This window comes from Calypte anna, chromosome 2, assembly GCF_003957555.1.
Source record: "Calypte anna isolate BGI_N300 chromosome 2, bCalAnn1_v1.p, whole genome shotgun sequence".
NCBI lineage: Eukaryota > Metazoa > Chordata > Aves > Apodiformes > Trochilidae > Calypte > Calypte anna.
Genome location: NC_044245.1, coordinates 35,196,715 through 35,221,477, shown reverse-complemented (window position 1 = coordinate 35,221,477; position 24,763 = coordinate 35,196,715). Strand labels below are relative to the sequence as shown.

At 41.5% G+C, this 24,763-nt stretch overlaps 1 protein-coding gene across 1 annotated transcript in view; it reads right to left on the bottom strand.

Annotated features, from left to right (window-relative positions):
* The window catches only part of CHN2 (chimerin 2), a 166,261-nt gene that overhangs the window by 18,824 nt on the left and 122,674 nt on the right, over positions 1–24,763 (bottom strand). Inside the window, exon 7 of the mRNA XM_030445029.1 lies at positions 5,527–5,604. Coding sequence (XP_030300889.1) covers positions 5,527–5,604 — 78 coding nt within the window. The remainder of the gene's footprint in view (positions 1–5,526; positions 5,605–24,763) is intronic.

Below are 24,763 nucleotides of genomic sequence, written 5' to 3'. Positions count from 1 at the left end.
TCTGAAATGCCGACGGTATTAAATGTGCATTTCTTTGCAACGACACTGAACAAAACTCGAGGTGATTGCCATGAATTTCTATCAAGGATGAATGATTTGTGTAGCCGCTCCAGGTAGCGGTTGGGTAATGATCTGATTTTGCACACTGGAATTCATTATTGAGAAAAGAAAATGACACAGTTCCCTGCTCTGTTAAGTAAACTGGACTCACATAGGGAAGATATGTCAGGAGGACTTTTTTCAGTAGATCAGACTTCATCAGGAGGAATGAAATGACCTGTGTGCTGACAGAGCCAGCAGCTCCCCAGCCAGGTTTTGCACACTGCTGCTGCCTCCTCCACATCTTTTCCAAGGCTATGATGGAAGACCTTTTTATTTAAGATGTATGTTCTGTTAAAGTAAGGATTTAATTTTCATTGAAAAGGAGAGTAAATAGTGAGGTCTATGCCTGTGTGAATGGACTTGGTATGAGCTAGTTCTGGCCAGCGAGTTAATTGAGCTTAACAAAACATAAATCATGCACACTTTGGTTGCTAATGCTTCCTTTTCTTTCTTTCTGCTCTTGTTTACCCATCGGGTGGATGGCTGAAAGGCCATTTCTACTTCCTGGGATGGGAAAAGCTGCTCTGTACTTTTCACAGGATAAAAAAAATCGACATTCCCCTTTCAGATAAATTTTGTGAAGTTTTAAGACAAGTATTTGGCTTATCTTAAAAACATTGGGTTTTGCTCTGTTTGCATGATAACACCTAAACAAGCCTGTACTCCTGAGTTCCTTCCCTGGGAAGGTGAAGTATTGTAATTTCAATACAGATCTCTCTGCTTTAAGTGATAAAAATGTGAGCTTGACTACAAATTACTCCTGACTGACTACTCACAGTCAACAGTTGCATGAATAAGCTTAAAGCAATAGTAATTCTTCCTCCCTTTTGGTAGTAAAAGATTTAAACTGGAACATTTGACTGGTCATATTTATTTTTTTAATGGTATTTTACCTCTCTAAAAAATGAGAAATGGCACTTTGCAATACAGTCTGAGATAAACTGATACAGACACATACTTCTTTCTCAATCTTATTTTATTTTGCAGGGTATGTAGCATGAATTTCAGGTATGGATTTTAGTGCAGTTTCCTCACTCCCTTCAGCTTGATGGTCCCCAAAGGTTTAGCTCTCTTTCACTTCAGTTTTCCCTGGATCTGCATTTTAGCTCAAATGGCAAATTCCCTGCTGAAATGCCCCGTGAAAAGTGAGACTTGGTGGTTTCTAGTTAGGTTAAAACAGAGAAATACTCACTATCTCTAACTGAAAAAGGGAGACCTTCAGAAGTTTCTGGATGAAGGGCCAAAACAATCTCTTAAAATGCAGTTTTGAACTAAGTCTCTTATAGCTTGCCATTAACTTTAAAGAAATATTAAAGGGAGTCTCTTCTTATGAACACAACACTTGAAAGCATCCTGAAGCTTGCACACAGCTCTTTTGAATTGTAAATGGGAATTTTTCCTGCAGGATTGGCCTCATCTCCATTTTAAGGAGAGGTAACAGCAGCTCTTGAGTTTCAAATGGGTTTTTAAGTTTTGCCCCCTCCATCATTACAAATGTACTGGGCTTGGTTTTTCTGTAAATACGATCAAGATCTGATCAAGATCTATTTATTACTGGACCCTTCCTCATTCTGCAGTCTCAAGACACCTCTCTGTGTATCACACGAGCACGAGCTCAGGCTGCTTGGGCTACAGCTGACACATAAGTACAACTTTAAAATAGATTTTACAGCAAAGTATTTCCTCACGTAATTAAAAACCATGACGTTTCAGATTGTACACTGTACTTTCCCTGTTCAGTCTTTCATCTTCTTTCCACAATGTCTAACTCCTAACTTCTTCACTCTTATTTCCTTTCCAGCTCTTTCATGGAGAAGTTGTTTCTTACATTCATCCTCTCTTCTCTGCAGAACAATCTCACTTATTACTACACTGTATGCTTCTTACTGCCTTCAGCCCTCTTGTGCCCTTCCTTCCAAAGGGCAGAAAATTCTGTCCCTCCCCCCCACCCAGGTTGCTCTCTCATTCCATTTTATTCTGTGTTTGAGCCACCCTCACAGAGGCAGAAGCTGAGACCAGAGCTAAGGAGTGCCAATACACTGGCAAAACAAAATAATCATTTAAGCAACATTGCAGAAACAAACTGAAAATTTCCCTAGAAATGAAGCACGTTTTTTACTGGAAGTATACAGTGCTGAGAGAATTTTGTTGCTTATGTGACTTGGTTTGCAGATTTTTCTATTTGCCTCCAAAGTTTTTTCAGACTTTTGCTTCAATACATTTACACATTTCAACTGTCCTGTGTACTCCTGTTGAACCTGAGCCATTTGCAGGGAAGAAAAGCTGACTCTGCTGTTATTTTTCTTTAAATATATATACATAGTCTTCATGATGTCTGTAAAAAACACTTCCCCCAAACCCTTTTCTCTCCAAGAATCAGTGTTTATCTGCAATGATTAATACAAGGGGAAATTTATCCCAGAGCCTCCTTTCTCCCAGCAGATCTTCAGACATGTCCCAAATCATCTCCCTCTACTCCACTAGCCTACCTGCAAATAGGTATTCCCATACTCTAGTGGCAAACAGGCACAATATTGTGGTAAATGCACATTATTCAGCTGTATTAACTCACTTAAAGCAGCACAGAGGCCCTCTCATGAATTCCCAGCCTCAAACAAAATTCATGGAGCATCCCCAAACTCCAAGCTGCTGCCCTCAGGCATGAGGCTGACCTCTCCACCAGCTGGAACACCACTGAAGTTGGCAGGTAAAGCACATCCCAAAGAGCCTCCTGGATCCTGATTGTAAAGAGATGCAAGAGGACTTTGCGATCCAGCTAGGCTGACGCCCACATAGTTACAGAAATACCTCTGTGTTTTTCTAAACAGGGTTTCAGAGATTTATTCTCTTTGCTGAATTATGGTATGTCTACACTGGCTTATGCAAAGTTGTCCCGCCAGACAGACGCCAGCTCCAAACCTCCATCCATGTGACTGCATTGTGTGCTCAGGATGAACCCAGCACAACAAATCGGTCTGGATACTAAATCTTGTTTTGTTCAGTTGCCTTAAGTGCCTTGGAATTTGGGAGAGAGGCTGAATGAGAAAGCATGGATGCTCAGAAAAGCATAACCTGGTGCCCACATGCTCCAGAGTCCAGTGCTCCTTTTTAGTTTTTGTATTAGCTTGGAAATGGTGGAGGGAGAGCTGTCCTTGCTCTGAATTTGTGCCTTGAGTCTACTTCTTCCTTTTGTTCCTTTTCTCTTCCAGTAGGTAAGATCTTCCAGTAAAGATCTACAAAAATCTCATCAGCTTAGCTAAAAATCTGCCCTTCATTTTTAAGGCTCTTCATGGCTAAAGGTCAAGAACTAAAGAGTGCCTGTTTGTTCATGAAGAATTGCCTATAACAAGATTATGAGGAACAACACTGTGACACATAACCTTTGTTCCTAAGAACTGAGATGAATGATACAATACACGTCAGTATTCACCTAAAAATGGGGAGCTCAACTCTTTAAATGTCTGCAAATAGCATCCTCCTTCAGATAAAGCCCATATCATCAAAGCCTGAGTGCTGTCAAAGCCATTAAGAATTTTGCCCCAAGACCCAGAAAGCCATTCTTTCTCTTCTGAATAATTTCTTAGCCCATTTATGTAGTGAATATGTAATATATTAAAGAAACTGGTTTTTGGATGTCTTTTAAATATAAATATTCTACTCTAATCATTCTATCTATTTTTTTTTTTGTTCAACAACTAGACATGTTCTACTATGCTCCTTTAGAGGACTAACTGTATTTGCATAGTGAAGATATTTATTCATTAAGTAAATGTAACACTTTCGACTGTCTTCTCTGGACATTTTTTTTCATTGCCTTTACTAGGATAAAAGGATAATTTTCTACTGTCAGCCCTTTGAATATATATATTATATATATAATAATGATGTGATTTTTCAGTTAAACTATGACTCGATTGAAATAGAAAGGAACAGAGACTGTACAACAGCTAGATTGTGCAAACCCAAAGTTAACTGGGCACATGTCCAGTTATAAATCAAAGCCAAACAAGGGGAATTTTGAAAAGGAAAGAATGCATGGGTCAAAGTGGAAAAAAGTCTCAGCCATGAGAAAATATTTTCTAGTTAAACTAAAATAGTTTTGATATAAAAATTATAATGAGGGTAAAACTCAGAAAGAATGAAAGCTAGTTTAATAAAGCAAGAAAACACATAGTATTTCCACTATTTCCTTTAGGGATGATCAGTGAGATAAACGTTGACTTTTCTGTAGAGTGGGCCAAGGAGAGGGAATGAGAAAAAGCATGCTATTATTTGCTTCACTCACTAATACTAATACTAATAAGTACTAATACTAATACTAAATTACTGACATCAACTAGAGCAGAAGCATTGCAGAGGACAGCAATGTCTGCACGGCTGAGTATGTAGAAAGATAAGAAGTGAAATTTTTGTGCTAAATCAGGAAATCAGGGAAGTAATTTTAACCAGTGCTTCTCCTTTTTTGACAGTCCTGAGATGAATATCAGAAAATCCTCTTTCTGCTAATGAGTTGAACTATTCTGGCAGTGACCCAGATCAGCATCCTCAAGGAGCATTAAGCAAACTGAAGTTTCAAAGCTGAGATGCATTCCTTTCTTGTCTTGTTATTGCCTCCTATCCTCTCTGTATCCATCCTGATAAGCATCAAACCGCAATTTGACAGCATTAGCTATGGTAACTGGCATACTCTGAAACCAGCAGAGTCCTCTTGGCAAAACATTTTAGTGCAAGCTGCCTGGAAGGTCCGTTTTCCAAGCTGAGTCACTTCCCTGCTGCACCACACGAGACACAGCATTTGAAGGGGGGGAAACCCTAAGAATCTGATTTTGTATGTGTAAGACAGCAGAATGATGATGCATTTAAATGTCTGTGCTATTTGGTTTAGTCTGCCGTGCAAACAGGAGCTCAGATCCTATAGCTCAGTGGGACTCTGAGAGGATTTCCTTAGCATATGGTGGTGGAACAAAAGCGAGGAGACAATACCACTGGGCTCTGCTTTATTGTTAGGGAGCACCCCAGTTCCCTCAGTTTCTTCTGAAAACAGAACTGGTTCAAAATGTTTGCTGGTAAAACCCTATTGGCTTCTGATAATAGCTGGATTTTGAAAAGGGACCTTTTTCTCATTTAAAATTGGATACACTTCAAGATAAAGACAATATGAAGAAAACTGAACATGGGAAAAAAGAACCAGAAAGCCAGCCAAGTAGTGAGTAGCAAAACCGTTATTTGGATTAAGTGCCTATGTAGAAGCGTGTTAAGAATACAGTCAAAAGAACTTAAAAGTAGAAAGAAAAATGCTTTTTTCAACTCTTTTCTCAGAGCTAGTATAGATGGATGCATAAAACCCCCATCACAGCAAAAAATAAAATGCAAGGCACCTCAACAGAAATTAGTTAGTGAAAAAGAAAAGCCAGTTGTGCTTACCTTAAAATTGTGTGCTTTTTCATAGTTGAAGTGGTTGTCGTTTTGGGTTAAGGCTGCTCTTCTGACCAAGGAGGTGATCTGTGAATAGGCAAAGAGTTTCAGAGGTTGCCACAAAAGTGCCCCCTTGACTCCCACCTTCACCCCCAGGGCCACAGCCAGGAGCTCTTGACGCTTCCTCCCTCGCTTCGACTTGTGAACAACAGCACAGTTTTTCTCATTTTCCAGCCACAGATCCTCCGAGAACATCGCGCTGGGATCCCAGATCTTTTCCCTGTCTTCCTCGGCAGCCGGCAGCCCGGCTGCAGTCAGCACGGTGCAGTTTGTCCAACTGCTTCTGATGTTAGACAGCAGATTTGAAGCAGCTGCAGCCCATTCTGCCGAGACCTCTGGCATGTGACCTGAATGGGCCGGCTTGTGGGACGGAAGGAGCTTCTGCATCTGAATAAGTAACGGCCTGTGCCCTGCCGATTTCTTAAGGCAGATGTGTGCCTCGAACAATAGCCCGAATTCAGATACTGAGCAACCTTCCCCCCTCCCTCCCCGCCAACTCCCCTCAACCCCAGCCCTCCCCGAGCGGTGGTCTCCAGCTATAGCTGCTGCCAAAATACTGGCTGGGGCGGTGAGAGTGTTACAGCTTCACACCCAAAGGCATTTCCAGAGATAGATGGCTTCAACTCCGCAGCCAGTTAAGTATGAACAAACAAACAAAAAGCCCCGGGAAAGCCCACACAACTGAACCCGATGCTGCATCCAATTACACTCAGTCTGAGAGACTTATCAGCCAGCAGCCTGCATGCCAGCAGATTAAGCCCTTAAAACCATGATGATTGTTTAATCTTAGAGGGCTAAAAAACCTCATTTTAATTTTTTTTTTTTCTCCTCACATCCTGTACAAAGGGAAAATCCAGCAGCACTGCAAGCATTACTAGCACTTCTGTGCCATGTTTTAAACCAAAGCATTTTGTCCAGTGTGGACCTGATAGTGTGTATGAGGCTGGCTCCACTACCAGGGAAAGTTGGAAGCCCAAACAGGGGGATGTGGGAGGATGAAAGAAGCCCCGAAACCCCATGTAGTTCTCTAGTGAAGGCAGAGGAGCTTCACATGGATGTAGGAAGCTGATTTTCACAGCTCTTTGCAGAATAGGGTCTGAAAGGCAGTGAAAGCATTCAGCCCTCACTTTGGTTATGTGCAGCTACAAATCTAGGAGAATGAAGAGATTTCCAACTGGAGGCCAGGGACAGGAGGGATTTGGACCCTGAGCAGTCGGTACGACAGCCTGCACCATTACTTGGGGCAACTGATTCACTTCTTTACAGGAAGGTAATTCCCCATGCCAGGACACAGAACATGTGCCACCCTGAGTATCCCCTGGGAATCATGTTCTATGCCCTCTCCCTACCAGCTTCCCTCCCTCCAGCTCCCCTCTCCTGCTCCCTTGGCAAGCATGCTCATTCTCCATCTCTAAGAGGAAGATAGGAGTTACCTGCTTAGCAGAGCACTATGAGATTTAATTCACCAAGGTGTGTCTAATGCTTGAGATGCTGTGACTGAGTAAACCGGAGGGGTTACCAGCACTACTGGGAAAACTGCTTCTTTTTAACTAGAGACACTTAAGACCACGTCAGCCTTTCAGAGTCTGCCCTACTTCAAATTACTGAGAAAATATGTGAAATGAAAGTATTTAATTCAGTTACATTAACTTGAGAAGTTGAACTTGCCTCGTTTTTGTCAGTGTGCTTTTTCCTCAGGCTGCAAAGTCAGAAGGTTCATCTAATTTACTAGCTAAAACCTCCACTGTATAGACTGCCTGCTCTCACTAAAAGTGATGCTCTCCTGATTTGAAAGCCCATGGGGACAGATGGTCAGCTGTCACTAACATCAGGCTGTGCAATTCCAGATAGTGCCCTACTTAGGGTACTCAAGAAGTTGTGCAACCTGCAAAATCAGCCTCGCAGTTATAAAATGATGCACTTACCTCTCTGTATAGCATACTTAATTCCTTTCTTTTCCAGGTAGCTCACAGCACCTCTTTTTATGTCCTCCTGTACTCCAAAGCTTCTGCCACCCAGTAGGGAGGATTTCCTCAAAACCCCATTGCTCCCTGAGAAGCTGCTTCCCGCCCGACCTTTCCCCAGAGCTTGGGACCACTGGTGACAAGTGGCCGTGGTGTATGTGTGAACATTGTTCTTCCTGGAGGAAATCCCTTTGGCTCTTCTGTGTGTCCTCCTGCTACTGAGTCCCAGTTTCTGCTAGCTCAGGACCTTTATCCGCTTTCCAGCAGGTAAAGACAGACTATAGATCCCCAGCTCACCCTTAACGGATTTCAAGACATGAGGAGCATTGGTTTTAGGGACATCTCTGACCCCACCAGTGACAATGGCTTTAGCTCTTTCACAAAGAGGCATCTAGAAGTTCTTATCACACTTCAGTTTCTTTCGTCACTACCATTTAAAATGTATTTACATTTATCTGGAACAAACTAGCTCTTGAGCTGTTAGACACCTCTGAAGCTACAGCATGTAAATCCCCAAATATACATAAATTACCTTCTCTCTGACTTCCAGCATAACAGATCCAAAGTCAGAGAGAGGTTGGTTTGCTAATAATGCTCTAATATTTATATTTTTTTCACTAGTCTGATAAAAATCCCATTATATAACCAATATTTTTTACGTAACATGGCAGATTTCACACTCAAGCTACAGGCTTATGATGCTACATCATGGAATGCCTATTTATCAGACTATTTTTGGAATATCAGAGTGTCATCCTGGGATCAGACATACAGTACTATATTTAATGGAAACTCTGAGTGTTCACACAGAAGGATTAATCTAATAGACTTGGAGGACAACTCAGCCAAATCAGTTCATATGACTAAGGCAGATCAGTATTTACTGTTTACCGTATATGAAATTTTATTTATCCCCTAGGTTGCTTTTTCTTCCTTGCTTGGGTCCTATTTAGACAGTTGTTTACTGGGATCCCTTGCAAACACAGGATGTGTACAGAAAGCCAACAGTGAGTTTGACCTCTTAAGAAGCTTAATCATACAAATCTCTACCAGGTTTGTTATCTAAAATGGTGATGGAAAACTGTGATGAGCTGGACTCCACACATAACCCCTTCCTTCTCTACATATAATGCAAATAGCAGCAACAGCAAATTCTCAGCTACAACCAGTTCCAACATAGTGATACCATCAGCCAACCCCAGTGCTCTCTTTCATCCATTTTCTTTTTCTTAATACAAAATTTACTGGTCAAGGTGTCTGCTTGTTTAAAGAGAATCTCTCTATTGAGGTAGCAAGTTAGTTTGAAGCTAAGAGGAGAATGCCAGAAACTAAATATATATTATTGCTGGTTGTCACTGAATGCCTAAGCTGGTGAAGGCTGAAAATACGGGTTGTCTGCGTTTCCAGACCAAAGGATTTCTGTGTAACATATGATTTTAGTTTACTAGTCTCTCTGTAGAACACATGTACTGCATAGCAAATCGGGCATTTACAGCAAAAGAAATGTCCCTGAACCAGAATAATAAATTTAAGAAGGAGGGAGGAGAGGGCAGCTCAGCTGTTGCACCATTTCCAGCATGCCTTTGCAGAGCGAGCTGAACCACACCATTGTCTCTCCCCTCAAACACTGGTGTCTTGTTTGCTAACAAAGGCCTCGGGGGGGAGGAAAGGACAAATTTTAGTATGAAAAGCTTTCAGTTTTGTCCACGTGGCAAGACTTCTGTTGTAGTCGTGTGGGCAGCACTGAGGACTTGCTGGAAGCAAGCAGCTGGGGAACATGGCCTGTGGCCCAGCGCCTCAGCACCAGCTCTGGTGTGGTAGGAGATGCTGCAGGAGCCATGGCTCCTCTGCTGTGGCTGCTGCCATGCCCGTGGTGGCTCCTCTACTGTGGCTGATACCATGCCTGTGCAGGCTGTCAGGGACAGGGCATCGAAGGGCAGGTTCTTAGCTTATCACTCTACCTGCCAAAGGACAAAGCTACGGTGGGTGGAGGAGCAGCAGGGGCACAACTCCTTGGACAAGAGCACAAGGGAAAGAGAGATAGAGCTCCATGAGGAAGAGCTGTGACAAATCCATGACCGATCTCTAACTAAATACACTTAACACCACACACAGATACAGTCATAGGTCAGAGAGAGGCCTCTTTTCCTCGCAGGCACGGCACACTGGGTAATCTGCCAGACAGATTGTGTTTGCTCAATTGCAAACATGATGTGGAGATGACACACGGTGCAGGAATCTCACAGATATTCGCTTTTTCTCCCACGGAGCCCTTCCCACGATGTACTCAGGGGACAACACCAAAGAAGCTGACTCTTAGCAAAAGGCAGGGCATGGAGGGGAAACGCTGGTGGCAGCTAGGCAGCCAAAGGCCTTCTCCATACCACAATGCTGCCAGCCTGTGCCGTGGCACTGGGAGCTGCCATTAAAAGGCTTCAGTGCTGCTGAAGCAGGAGACAACAGACTCCAAGCAGAAAATGCACTGAAGGAGAAGCAGGGCATGCTGCCTGCAGAATGGCGTTTGCCAACCTCACTTCCCAAAACTCCCATTCCTAAGAAACCCTCCCACTGGCAGGAAGGGTCTTGAGGTGAGCAGAGACAGCAGAGGGCTGGGAGGCTCCACAACACAAAGCTCAGGGTTAGGAAAGGAGTCAGGCTGCACAGAAACTAAGCTGCTGCTGTCCTCGGCTCTATTTTTGAAGGGAACACAATCTACTTGTTCCTGGGGAATCAAAAATACACAAAAATAATTACTAGGCTGCCACCCTCCTCTGTTCAACAGAGCTCCAACTGCAATTGCTAAGAGCTTCCACTGAACAAAGACCCATCCAGAGAGCTCAAGGGTGCTCTCTTGCCTGCTGAAAACCCAATCCCTCATTTCCAGCATGAAACTTCCTTTCAGATGAGTTCAGTAAACTCAACATCTTCATTAAATAAAAAAAAATAGCACCACAGGTTTTTTGGGTTTTTTGTTTGTTTGTTTTGTTTTTTTAAAAAAATTTATATATATATATATATATATATAAAATTACAGAATTGTTTTGCTTGGAAAAGACCTTTAAGATCATTGATCCAAACTTTAACTGAGCACTGCCAAATCCACCACTAAAACATTTCCCTAAGCACCACCTCTATGTCTCTTTAAATATCTATATTCTGCCTTTCTACTCCTCTGTGTTTCAACTTTTTTAAAATAAAAACCAGTCCCTCTGCAAATCATGAGTCAGTGGAGCTATCAAATCTATGGTCAAAGAATTTCTGGCAGCAGTGTATCTACACTGGGCTCCCATTCAGAGACCCGGGTTGCATTTTCATCACCACTAATCCCACCTCTTTATCTGAGGATAACACACCTTCAAGCAAAAGTGTGCTCATTTAGGAGGATTCCTGCAGTAAATGCTCTGAAGTTAAAATTATTACATATTTAGTTTAATCTCTTATAAATTAATGTCATTGACTGTTTATCAGCATTGCAGTGACCAGTTGTCTGTCATTTACATGCCCTTCTTTCTGAAATGGATTTGATCACCTCACTTGCAGATAAAAGACATAATTTACCTATAGCTAATAAAAATATAATCTCCCTAAAACTTCCGATCCCCTTTCTAAGCCCAAACCAGATTTTTCTGTACACACCATGACTGTTTTTCTCAAAACGATGTAGCAAACCAAACAATGCAACAGACAAAAGTGAAATGTTGTTTTTTGAGGAAAACACTAAAGAGATGAATTAAAAATAACAGTTGCTGCAAGCCTCTAAAGGAGTATTAGTATAATAAATGCTTGTCCGTTTTTGAACAAAAAGTGTCCCAAAATACATTAAGTGGTATGCAATTACATCTTCATCTCCAATTAAGAAAAATAATGGAAGGACTAAAATATTTTATGTCAGGTAATTGTCCCAATGTATTAAGCTTTGTATCTCATGTCCATCATTGTATTTAATATGCCTGAAATAGTATTCTGATTTCTTGTTTTTGTAAACGATAATAAATATGCATTGCATATACAAATACATTGCCAGTATCAAGGAAGAAATAGTTCAAAAATAAGAAAAGGATCTAGGTATGGGATGAACTAATCTGCCAATTTCCCCAAATAACCCTGTAGAGCTTAACATGGCAACAACAGCTCTGGCCTATTTATTGCCTTGGCTCCCATTCCTCCCACTCTCTCCTTTATCCTTCCCAATCTATCTCCATAGCTGTCAAGGTTAATAATGATGTTTTCCTGTCCAAGTTCATAAACTTCATGACCCAAACAGAAGCAGAAGGATGGAAAAGCAAGGGTGTAAAGGCTAAGCAGGGCAGATGAGAGCAGAGCAGGACACCACTACCATTGCTGCAGCAACGGAGGAAGAGGAGCATCCGGTCCCCTGTGGTGGGGCTGGCAGGAACCACTTCATCTGCAAATGGGGATCTCCCAGGGAAACTGCACTGAATTTTTTTCTGAATTACTACTTGTTCTCTGTCCAGATACAAAAAGTGAACTTGACTGATTGCAATGTACTTGAATGAGTACTGCTATCACACCTATGAATTAAAGCATATCTATGATAACATCGGGTCTGTAGTCAAACTCAACTTCAAACGATATCCTGGAATTTGTAAAAAATCTGCAGTGATCCCATTATTCTTTTGATCATTTTGGTTTTATTGACAACAAAACTAATGGACTAGTTTTTTTAAACAAAATTTTAGGATAGGATGGATGGATGGGTGGATGGCAGGTGTCTAATCTAAAACAGTAATGTGATCTCTATAAATGAAGCAGAAAACCAGAAATCGCCAGACAGTTATTCATACTCTTCTGTGACAGCCCAAGTTTAAAATGAGTGAGCTTGCATTGCTTTTTTGCAGCTTTTTTATGAATCATGTAAGGAAATAACGTGGCTCAGGTAGAAACAGATATTCAGCTTTAAGATATTAAAAAACAGATAAGATGAATCTCTCCTTGAACTCTTTTGTATTTGTATTTTTCTATTATCTATAAAATTTTAACATAAATTAAATAAAGAATTGATTATTTTACCAGCCTCAAGCATATCTATATCTATAAATAACTGTAGAATAATAGCTGTATTTTGTATTGATTATTATGACTAAGACTCATGCTCTGGAAACATGGAATACCCAGTTTACTCTATCATTTGTTACACAGCTGCATTTGCCTTTATAAATTTATCTGGACTCACTGTATGAACTTTTTCCAGAAGTAAAACTATAGAGGGATCAGCCTGTAATTAATACAAATTTTTGATGGTGACTACATAGCTAGCCAGTATTTTGACATTTCACTTACAGAGGAAATAGCCTAGCAACATAATGAAACTTAATATGATACAGAATGGCTTCTGAATTAAGAGGGAAGTGACTCATGCTCTCTGCAAGATACCGGACTGTTAGTCAAGAGACAGGGATTTAAAAAAATATCCTAAACATTATATTTTTTTTATCCAGAGCCCCAGCTGATGCTGGCTCAGCACCACGTAAGCTTTAAATGTATATGACCCGTTCATCTTTTTATGGTTTTGCTATGAAACGCTTGCTTTCTGAAGAAACAATGCTTTGTTTAGGAAAGCCAGCTAACCATTGATTGCAACTGTTATTGCCCTACAAGGAGACTGCAGAGCTTGAACGAAAGCCAAGCCTACCACAATGAAGTGGAGAAGTTCATGTGCTTAGTCTGGGGACAGAGAGAGGAAGGTGAGAACATCCCCTGTGAGAAAGGTGATGCCTGTAATCACAGTGCAGTGCCCTTGAGGGGATGGGAAAGGGGCTGAAGGCACTGTAAGGGCAGCAGTCCTGCCCTCAGAGTCCTTCTGGCTTGCTGGTGTGGAGCTGTCATTAACCATAAGTGCTTGTGCATTGAAAGAGCTGGTTAGGTGCCACACTCAAACCACAGGGTCAAACTGAGGACCATGTTTTGTAAGACTGTGTTAAATCTGTTTAATGTCAAGACATCAAATGAATGAACTTTGTAACAAATTCCCAACACTAAACAGCTTCTGTGCTATATAGCTGGTGGGTGTGAGTCCTGGATGTTTGACCATATGCCTCATTAGACACCCAAACACATACCTAGCGCTGTACACAAACACCTACATCCTCATTTTGGCATGATTCTCATTTTTGTGTCTCAAGCACTACTACCTCCCACAGGCAGGTGTTATATAAAAGCAATACAGTAACCAGTTATCTGCTCCAGTAAAACTTACCATACATAAATACACTACAAAAAATAAAGTACAGAAGGTTTTTCTGTTTCTCACTTTGAGTTCTGATACTATGTGATGGTGGGAGCAAACTTCTCTCAGAGTGGGATGAACTCAGCGTCACGGCACGCGCTCCAGGCTGAACCTTAAAGACCACAGTCAGAGCTTCTGTTCACACAGAGAAGCAAAAATCCGGTCCCCCTGGGGTTATAACAAAACGTGGAGGAAAACAGGCTTTAGGAAAGTTTCCCAGAAACCACAGAGTCAGACAGCAATGGTATTTATGTTTGGAACCACTAACCACTTGGCAGAGCCAGCTGATCTCTGGAGCGGCTGTAAAGTGATGCTGAGAGAGCTGCCAGAATGTAAAGTATGCTGTGGCAGTCTCAGGAACCAAGAGCAGAGCCCAAAGCTTTCCCCCAGCTCATGACAGCTTAAAACAAGAGACTTTGCTGTGTTAAATGGGTTAAAGGAGAGATTTATGTAAGTGAAAAAGAACAAATAATTTGTGAACTTGTGAATCGTGAACCCAAGATCATCCCGTCTGAAAAACTGGCAACCTGTAAGTTTGCTCCTGGACAATAACAGTTCAGGAGCAGATTCTCAATCTGTTCATTTAGTGCTCTCAGGGAGATGGGGATGATAAGCAATTTGTAGGGAGGACAGTGCCTGTATCAGTATCAAGCAGCAAACAGGATTTTTCTCAAGTTTTGGCAGCTTCTTGGTGGTTTGAAGGAACTCTGAAGCTTCAGTCTCAAATGTAAAAAAACCATGACTGAGTTGCACTACTGCATGGCAATCACAGCACCTTCAGATAAACCACTCAGTGCAAGGATCTAGAAATGTAGTAATCTGTTTTTCCATAATCTAGAAATCTGTAATACTTCTGTCTCCATTTACTATAGCATCATGTGACCTCTTCCTGTAAAACACATAAACTATGTAGGCAGTCTAAGGCGAAAGGAATTCTTCATGCCATTTAGGACACAAAGTAGGCAATTAGCAAGTAAGAACACAGCCCTTTTTCAGGTTGAAAGAAGGCTTTTTAGCCAGCTTGAGCCATTGCACTTCACAAAAAAAAAAAAAAAAAGGAAGAGAGGGAGAACTGCTAGTTTTATAAAAATGTTGTGCTCTGTGATTGTGAACTTTTATTTTGGTACCCTTAATTCAGTATCCTTAGAGAGTTGTATGGCAAAAAAAACCAACTCCACCACAAACAAGAAAAAGAAGGCAATAGGCAACCATTTTCTACATGCATAAGTGGAACTGCGGCATGGAGATCACTCGCGATGGCCCAGCCATGGTTGTCTTACAACCCATCTGAGCTAAGCTGCATATCCATGAATGTCTCCACATCCCAGGACACACTCCTTTGAGCTGGGAGCATACAATGTTAACAGTTTACCCATTTATGAAATACAAGCTTCTGTCCCATCAAACTTCTTGGAATGTCATCCTGTTTATGAGAGACAGGATCAAATCCTGGACTGTCATCACAAAAGAAGTGGTAAGGCTTTAATGGCCCCTGCTATACCTCCAGTTAATGGCTCAGAAATGCATGTTTGCTTAGAAACAGTGCAGGTACCCATGCAGATAAAGGTAATGTGGGGTTAAAGAAAAGATAGGAAGCTCTGCACTCCGCCGTGATCACCTCTCAATTTCATTATATGCATGAACTTTAGCCAATGCATGACATTCCCCACTGGTCTATAAAAAAGGCTCCTATATCTTAAATCTGTATCAGCTTCTGTACTTCCTATGGACACAGCACCAAAAGAGATAAGTTGGGATAGGACTGGCACCACTTGTTGAAAAGTAGAAAAGTTGGGATAGGACTGGCACCACTTGTTGAAAAGTAGAAAGCTGTCTGCAGCACTGGGCAATTTTATCCTGCAGAGTATGTACTGTCCTCCAGTTCCTTCCAGCTCACCCTGCAGAAAAAGCAGGTCCATGTATAACCAACTAGATCTTATCCTGAATGCAGCTTCTGGGCAGCCCTCTCTCAGCTTCCCTTTTCTCACAGAGAAGCAAGGGAACTACTGTCAGCTGCAGACCGCACATGAAAAGCATGGCTCACTGCACTTTAATAAGGGCGTGTTACAGGATACACAAACCACTCGAGACCACTCACTTTGAACCTGTATAAAGTACCAGAATGTATCCAAGTTGCTTTATTTTCTCTTGGAAAGAATTGTTTTGTGTTGTGTTTGCTTTGCCCGCTGCTTGAAGCTCCTTTTGTTACTCCTTTACTCCCTGGGTAAGTAGCTGCCCTTGAAACTACATATGCGTTCCCATGGCCATCAGAGAGAAGCTTAGACAAAGACTGACCCCACTTCTCCTCTAGTGAATGAACACATCCAGGCTGTATAATCCTAGTTTTAATTTTCTGTACAGCGTGGCATCAGGTGTCATTTGACCTCGATATCCTTCTGACTCCCTGCGACCTGCAGCTCTCTGCCCTCTGGTATGAAGCAGCGGCTTTTGTTCCTGATGGCACACCATGCACAGCTGCTGCCACCATTGTTCCCAGGGGGACAGATGGCTGCTCTCAGCACAAAAAAAGAGATTAAAAGAGGAACTAGGGGGATGACATTGCTGGGGTTTAATTCGCGGGAAACATGGAGCTTACCACCAGCTTGAACTCCAAACGTGTAGCAGTTGACTCTGCCCATGGGAAGGAAGAAGTTTGGATTTTGCAGGATGAAAGATGTTTCTTTAGAAATATATAGTTGCTGTCACTCTAATGTTTACAGCTGTTAATAGAATCTGAGTAGACATTGTCCCATCAGCAGCAGCATTTTTAAAGTACTCAAAAAGCAAGGCTTATACTGTACCCTTCCTGTATCCAAGCCTTTAGTTTGCAGTGACTTGGTTTACAGTTTATTTTGCTTTGCTTGTGATGAGGACTTCATAAGAAATAGTTGGGGAAACATGAAATAGAACAAACGAATTTCACCATTTGGACCAATCCTGCTAAGATATTTTGTAGGTAAAAGACTTCCTCCATATCACATAGCCCCACTTAAGTCAGTGGAACTAAACAGCACAAAACTTTAGTTCTGGAAGTACTTAGCTTTGTGGCTACTTTTCTGCCTTGAATTCAGCTCCAGATCTATGAAAGCACTCTGAATTCTTCCATTTCTGATCACCAAACTTCCATCCATGCTGGATGGAAGTTGTTGCAGGACTCCAGAATGGACCCTCTCTGGAACTCGGAATACCCTCAATAGACTTTGTATACAGTGATCATATCCACTAAAGTACTTTCTGCAGCTTATCTAGCTAGTTCCTATATGAATTTATGTATTATCTTTAGTTCATTACCTGAATATTTTTGAGACATAGGAATTTGGCCTCTGTATACATGCAGTACTTGGTGAGATTACACTTCTGTGAAGAGCAGACATTTTTGCTTTGCTACAGCTGAGGTTCCTTGCAAAACCATGCAAAAATCATATAAAGAAAATTCCAAAATGGAAAACAATTGTGAGATCTTGCTGAAGTGTTAACCTCCAAGAAAAGGTTAGCACAATACCTACAGTGGAGTGTACATAATAAGTGTCATATATATATGTATTGTATCAGTTGCAATCAGAGCAGGATTTCTGAGTTCTCCTTGTTCAACACTGTTGACTACACAGTGTAGCATAAAATAATTGACCTTTCTCTGCCTCTGTTTTTCCAGCTGTAACAGTGGTACCGTACAAGCCTGCTTATGATTCCAGGGCTTCTGTAAGATGCAATTAGTACTCATGAGGCTCTGGTAGGGTATAGGAGGAAAAGCACAACAGAAGTACAACGTTACAAGGAATTGTAATAGCCTGTAAATTTTGTACAATACAGCAAACTTTTCTCAAAATATAAACCTCCAACAGACACAAACTTGATCTACTTTGTTAAGTAGATTGTTACATTTAAGTAATATTACTACTTTTAGAAATGTCACACTGAAGACAATCATCAATGTGGCCACTTCTACCATGGTCTTTACTTTATCACCAATACACATTGTCAAAAGAACCACAAATTATTTTTCTAACCTTTTTTACTTCACCCTTCCTGTGAAATAGCTGACAGGCAATAAACAGGAATGACTCTATATGAAGACTTCCACAAAGAACAAAAAGCTCTTTCAAGGTGGTTTTTTTTTTTCTATGAAAGGAAAAAAGCCAGGAGAAATGTATCGAGCTCCTTCAGCCTTCTCAAAGACAACTGGGAGTACAACACCTGGGCATTTCCAAGATCCAGAAAGCCCCCAGCATCTTCTGTCACTGAAGTGACTGGGGACAGCAGAGATCTACTCCACACAGCCTGAGCTGAGGCTGGGACCTGTCAGCCTCCAGTGCTCCACTGCCACTCTGGCTGCAGCCCTGAGGATGGTTTTACTCCTAAATGCAGGTCAGCATCTGAGGGAGACGTCACTGTCTGTGGTTTTGTCTAAAGAACCAAGCTGAGCCTTTTTCTTCTTGCATCTAACCACAAAGAGTACGGTTCAGATTACCCCATGGGCACAGCTGTACAAGCCAGCTCTATCTGGGAGACTTCTGGAGGAAACTTGTGGCTTTCAGCAGATTTGCACAGCTGCAGCCACCGGATGGGAACACAGAAAACCATAATGCTGATGAGATGAGAGATGTAACAGCTCACATCAAAGGTGCTCTAAATTATATTGTCTCAGCAGTAGTGGTGGTAGCACCAGAAGATACTGGAAGGGCCAGAACTGACAGTGTTCTGCACATCTTCCACTACCATACAGACCTGATGGCATTCAGGACACCACAAGGTTACATCAGAGGTTATGACTAAAAAGAGGGAAGATTCATTTGCTTCATAAAGTATCCTCATCTATTTTTTTGCTAATCTGAAGAGCACAACAGCACAATTAGTCAGCATACTTGAACTTGAAGGAGGAATTTTCAGGGAAACCTTTTTTCTTGCAGAATATGTGACTCATCAGACTGGGAACTTTGCACAGGGAAGTTCTGACCAAGACCCAAATTTCATTTTTTTTAAACAGGGGAAATATTCAAGTTTGATACAGTGTAAAGAAAAAAAAAAAAAGAGTTGGACATGATAATCTTAGAGGCCTTTTCCAACTGTGACAATTCTGTGTAAAAAGCCATCTTCTCTTCCCTGTTTGAAAGATTGTGTTAAAAGCAGTTAATAAATCATTAAAAATGGTCACAGTTGCAGTGAATCTAACTCAACTCCTCTGCCTTTATCCTGCTTCCTCAGTGCCCAATCATGAAAAGCTTAGTTTTTTACTTTTATCCCAATTCAGAACAAAGTAAAAACAAAAGTGCAGAAACTTCCCACGACTATTATAACCCTCCACTACGATGCTTTGATAAAATGTTCGTTTCAAAGGTGATCCTCTACTGATGGCTGCCGAGTGAAGTTGTATTCCCCTGTAGCAGCTCAATACAGAGACACAGGGGCTTTGCATTCATTTTCTTTCTGTTCATCAGTTGTTCCCTGGGGCTCTTTTAGTCTGCAGTGACAGCCTCACTACCACCAAGAATAGCTTTTTTGCTACCAAAACAAAAGGCACATCCCTAAATACTTCATAATTTCAAGCAGCAAAGAATCTTATTCTCCTGCGTGAAGGAGACCAGTAACAAAAGACTCATGCCTTAGCAGGCTGATGTGAATCACAGCCCTCTTCTGCTTTCATTTTTGCTCTCCCAGACTTCAACTGGAAGACAGACTCCATCTCACCAGCACGGGAAGAAGGAGCCACACCATAGCCAGGCCCTTGCAGAGGATGATTGACAAGAAGTGCCCCTCAAGGAATGCTGTAGAAAGACACTCAGCTGTTTGTAAAAGTATCACACTTCAGCCCTGGTGGAGGGGACAGCCATACTTAATATAGACAGCATTAACGAGGGATTTACTCAGCCAGGAGCAGACAATGCAGCATTTAAAACTTTCTGTTTACACAAACTAGTCAAAGACTTGCCAGTGCATAGGACAAAAGCTAAAATCAGACTGCGCTGCACTGAAAGAAAAACATGTCTTCTTGCCTGGTACATTTTCACAACACACCACTTCCATTTATATTGCTAATTTCCAAATTAGACAAAAAAAAATTTTTTTTTTCATTGTAGCATTAAAAATAACACCTTTTTGGCTCTAAATTTTGAAAAATAGGCTAGGCACTTTATTGCCCATTCAGACAATGTAAGGTAATTTATCACTTAAATGCTTTTTCACTTCATTTTAAAACTATCTAATTTCTTGTTAGAAGTTTAGCAAGTTGGTTTACTATTGCTGTAATACAGAGAGATTTCATTAAATGACCTGCCATGTTCTATCAGCATCATCATGATTACATGCTGGCCTTGTTTTATTTTAATTTATAGGGGGGTTTTGTTTGTTTTTGTTTTTGCAACTTGCCAACATGATTTCTTAGCAATTTAGCAGAAGTACGAGACTGGCATGGAAAACAAGCCAGTTGCTTGCATTTCCCTTGTGTTCCACATTTCATTCACATCCCGATTTCTCAGCCTTCAGTGCTGCATGATACTTGCAGGGCATCAGACCTGGAGATGTTTAGGATGGGGTCTTCCCATTTGGTAGCTTTTTGCATTCTTACTTATGTTCTTCATTAACTTCAGGAGTGGCAAAATGTTGTGGAGAGAAATGCTATCTCCACTGGCAACACTTGCCTCAAGCTTTATGGGCCAAACCTCAACATCCTAAATTTGTTTGCAAATGATCAGGCAAAAGGTGCTTTATAATACGCACCAATTCTTCTGCAATGCATCAGCCACTGAAGAAGCTGTAGCGCTGACATCAGTTTCTAGCTTGTTCTTTAAGAACAAGCAGCCAGCAGCAGTGGGACAGAGAGCAGTGGCAACCTGTGCCTCTGAAGGAAATGGCTGCAGTGCCCAGGTAGATGAAGTTAAAAAACCCTGTCCTTAGCAGCTAGGACTGCTTGTCAGCACCAAAGAACAGTGGAAGGTGTAGCAACACTCCCAGCTGCTGCCTGTAGTGACATACCAGGTGCACACAGGGCCTTGAAGGAGCAGCTTGAATCCCCAACAGACTTGCAGGTTGCTTTGGGCTCTGCAGAGGGACCTGGACAGACTGGAGAGCTGGGCTGATTCCAACGGGATGAGGTTCAACAAGGCCAAGTGCCGGGTCCTGCACTTTGGCCACAACAACCCCATGGGGAGCTCCAGGCTGGGGACAGAATGGCTGAGAGCAGCCAGGCAGAAAGGGACCTGGGAGTCTGGATTGACAGGAAGCTGAACATGAGCCAGCAGTGTGCCCAGGTGGCCAAGAAGGCCAATGGCATCCTGGCCTGTATCAGGAACAGTGTCGCCAGCAGGTCCAAGGAAGTGATTCTGCTCCTGTACTCAGCCCTCGTGAGGCCACACCTCGAGTACTGTGTCCAGTTCTGGGCCCCTCAGTTTAGGAAGGATATCGAGGTCCTGAAGCGGGTCCAAAGGAGGGCAACCAGGCTGGTGAAGGGACTCGAGCACATATCCTATGAGGAGAGGCTGAGGGAGCTGGGGCTGTTCAGCCTGAAGAAGAGGCAGCTCAGGGGAGACCTCATCGCTCTCTACAACTCCCTGAAAGGAGGTTGGAGCCAAGTGGGGGTTGGTCTCTTTTGCCAGACGACTTTCAACAAGACAAGAGGGCATGGTCTTAAGTTGTGCCAGGGGAAGTTCAGGTAAGATATTAGAAAGAATTACTTTACGGAGAGGGTGATCAGGCATTGGAATGGGCTGCCCAGTGAAGTAGTGGACTCTCCATCCCTGGAGATATTTAAAAAGAGACTGGATGTGGCACTCAGTGCCATGGTCTAGCAACTGCAATGGTGGTTCAAAGGTTGGGCTTGATGATCTCTGAGGTCCCTTCCAACCCAGACAATTCTATGATTCTATGATTCACCACATCACCCAGCTTCAGCTGCAGGTTATCTGGAGCTTGACTGTACTGCTGGCTTCCACCTCTATCCATGTGATGAAGATCAACTGGGTGGTGGTGAGGTAAAGCCCTGCACCTCTGTAGCCCCACAGCTGCCTGGCCCCTGCAGGGTAGAGCCCAGGGGGAACATCTGTCCCAGGGATGAAGAACTAAAGCCAGCAAATGAACAAGTGGTTGCTCTCAACTAACAACAAAGCCACTAAAAACCAACCACAGCTGTTATCCTATGTGTTTACACTGGCAGTCTGATCAATTATGGCCTTAGCAGTGTGAAAAGCATACAGGTTTACTGATAAGGGGAAGAATCAGGAACCATCCAGGTATCAGCTCTCTACACCCAGTCAGCAAGGGCCAGGTCCCAGGTTTTGGCACATTGTGTGCAAAGAAAAGGGATGGAGGGGGAGGGTGGCATCACTTCTTACAAACCATAGCAGTGATAAGCACCAAATAAGATCAAAAGGTCTTTGGAGATCAGTCAGGATAGGGAGATTACTTTCTTGATTTCACATGGACCAATGTCATGGGAAGTTTAGGCTACAGGTGAAGAACAGTAGGTGGCAATTCTGGCAGATTTTTTGTTGTCAGAAAAACATCAACTAAGCAATCAGAAAGCTGTCCTGAGCAGCCCAAGCAATACATCTAAAACACTCCTCCAAAAGTAGAATGTCCAAGGTGACTTACAACTGCAGTACTTTTATTTCTTATTTTTGAATGATAAAAAGTTCCACCTGAAAGGAAGAATTCAGTGAATCTTGAGCCGAAACTCTTCCATAGTTCAGCACCAGGGATCTCTGCCACCTTACAAAGACAGACTTTTACTCTGTATATTTTTCATTTTCTGCTTCCTGCCCTTGTGTAATTAACTGGCCTGTCTTACATTAGAAGTGGGCCATCCATCCTATTCAACACATTTTCAATGTGCCACTATTTTCAATGTTGTTTTAAATACACTACCCCTACAATCAATATTCCCATCATTTCCTGTCATGTTCAGCTGAGAGGACTCTGGTCCCCTGACTGCATGGAGCATCAAATGAGAAAAATACTTACTTAGCTAATTCAATTGGTAAAATTCTGTTTTTTTCTCTAAGATGCCTTGAATCACTAATACACATTAACTCATTGCCTAGAGAAACCTTTTGGTTTTTTAGAAAAAATGAAATATCCTCTACTGTTAACTATATGGTAATTCATGTAGTGCACTGAATGATCAGACACTCCAGACTTACAGAAGTACTTCACTGTATGGTTTAGCAATTCTGCAGTTTACAGTGATTTATATTTAAAGAAGCCCTTTAAGATTCAAGGGCTTTTTAAATGGCAGGGTCACCGAGTATAAAGAATTTTCCTTCGGTAAATCTGTACAGTCTCATTATTTATTCTTAACATGAAATGTCATCATATTTATCATCAGCAAATCTTCTAAATTCTGCAAAGTATCAACTAGCTGCACAGCTAATTTAGAAAAGTCATTACTATTTTAAATTATTACTGTGTGCCAAACAACCCATTATGGAGAGCATTGACTTTGACACCTAATTTCCCTCTGTTCATACTTGGGTAAGACTCTAGTTGACCGGACAGACTCTTTATTTTTCAGTAGTGTTTATTATTTGCATTGCAACAGTGCATAAGAGCTTGAGTGTTCCACCAGGTCAAGGCAACGGTGATGCTGTACAAACAGAGTAAGAGACCGTTCCCTGCCCTGAAGAGCTTACAGTCTAGAAAGATGCCTCACCTTCACAGCAAGGACTTTTTTCCACACAAGAAAAAATATGAAATGGAAAATAACCACAATAAAAAGAGATTAATTTTTAAGCTTGTGAAGAAGAATTTGCAAATATTGGAGCAAGGACCCAGCAGTAAATTACAAAGTGTTTTAAAAGTGCAATACATACATACCCGAAGTAGGAAAGCTCCTGTCCCTCTTTTGCTTAAGTGCTGAATTACTGATTAACACACACAAAAAGGAGGGAAGCAGAAACCCCATTTTAATTCACAGATATTTTTTTTTCTACTATCCCTGTTTTGCCCAGAATAACCAGATCCCTTATTTCTTCAGAGAATAAGTTGGCAGAAGTTCAAGAGAAATGTATACAACAAAGGCCAAACAAAATTTATAAAAATATAGAGCTCTCTTTGAATATTATCATGGCATGTAGATTATTTTTCAACCTGATACTCCATTTTGTAATTTCTACCAAACTGTGATCTGCCTGAGAACAGACCATTGCTGTTGCAAAAGCCTGCAGTCCACAACACATACACAACTAAAATATTTTTAGAACATCTACTAAAAAAAAAATCAGAAGTATTTTAGTTCAAAATAACCCTCTCATAGACTTTCCATTAAAATACATCTTTAAAATAACTTCCTAAGTTTGTAAGTAGACTCCACACAAAAACATTTAGTTGCCAAGAAATACCAAAGCCAAGAACTATCTGAAGAATTCCAGCACTGCCTGACTGGACATAACATTCATCTACCTACTTACAGACAACATATTTTTTCTAATTTTGTCTGTGTGTATATATATATACACACACATATATATATGTATGAATGTATTATGTCCATTCCATGGACATAATAGGGAAGGGGCAAATATTAAGATGAATATGTTGCAGCTATTGTGATGATTTATCAAAGAGTGTGAGTAGACTACATTTGGCTGAAAAGCAAAGAATTTGTTCTGTGTAAAATTTCTTGCCTTTTTTTCCAAAAATTTAAACCTTGGGGGAACTGGTGGGCATCTGGTAGAAGTAGTTTTCCAGCAAAATTGACACCATTTCAGATCTGCTGTGTCTGGGGAGGATCTGCCAGCCAGGCAGAGGCCTGTGGCATGGTGCCTAAGGGCCAGGGATTATTATTTCCAACATAATCAGCCAATCCATCAGGCAGATCACAGCAAGGCTGAGGACACCCAAAGAAATCCAAGAAGGGCTGAAGTGTGAGTGCTGAGGCTGGAGGTGTGATGTGTGAATACATATGCCACTTGGGCTCAGTAAAATATTGTTTTCTTTTTAATGAAACCTTTCATATTAAAACACACATTTTTCTGAAAAATAAAAA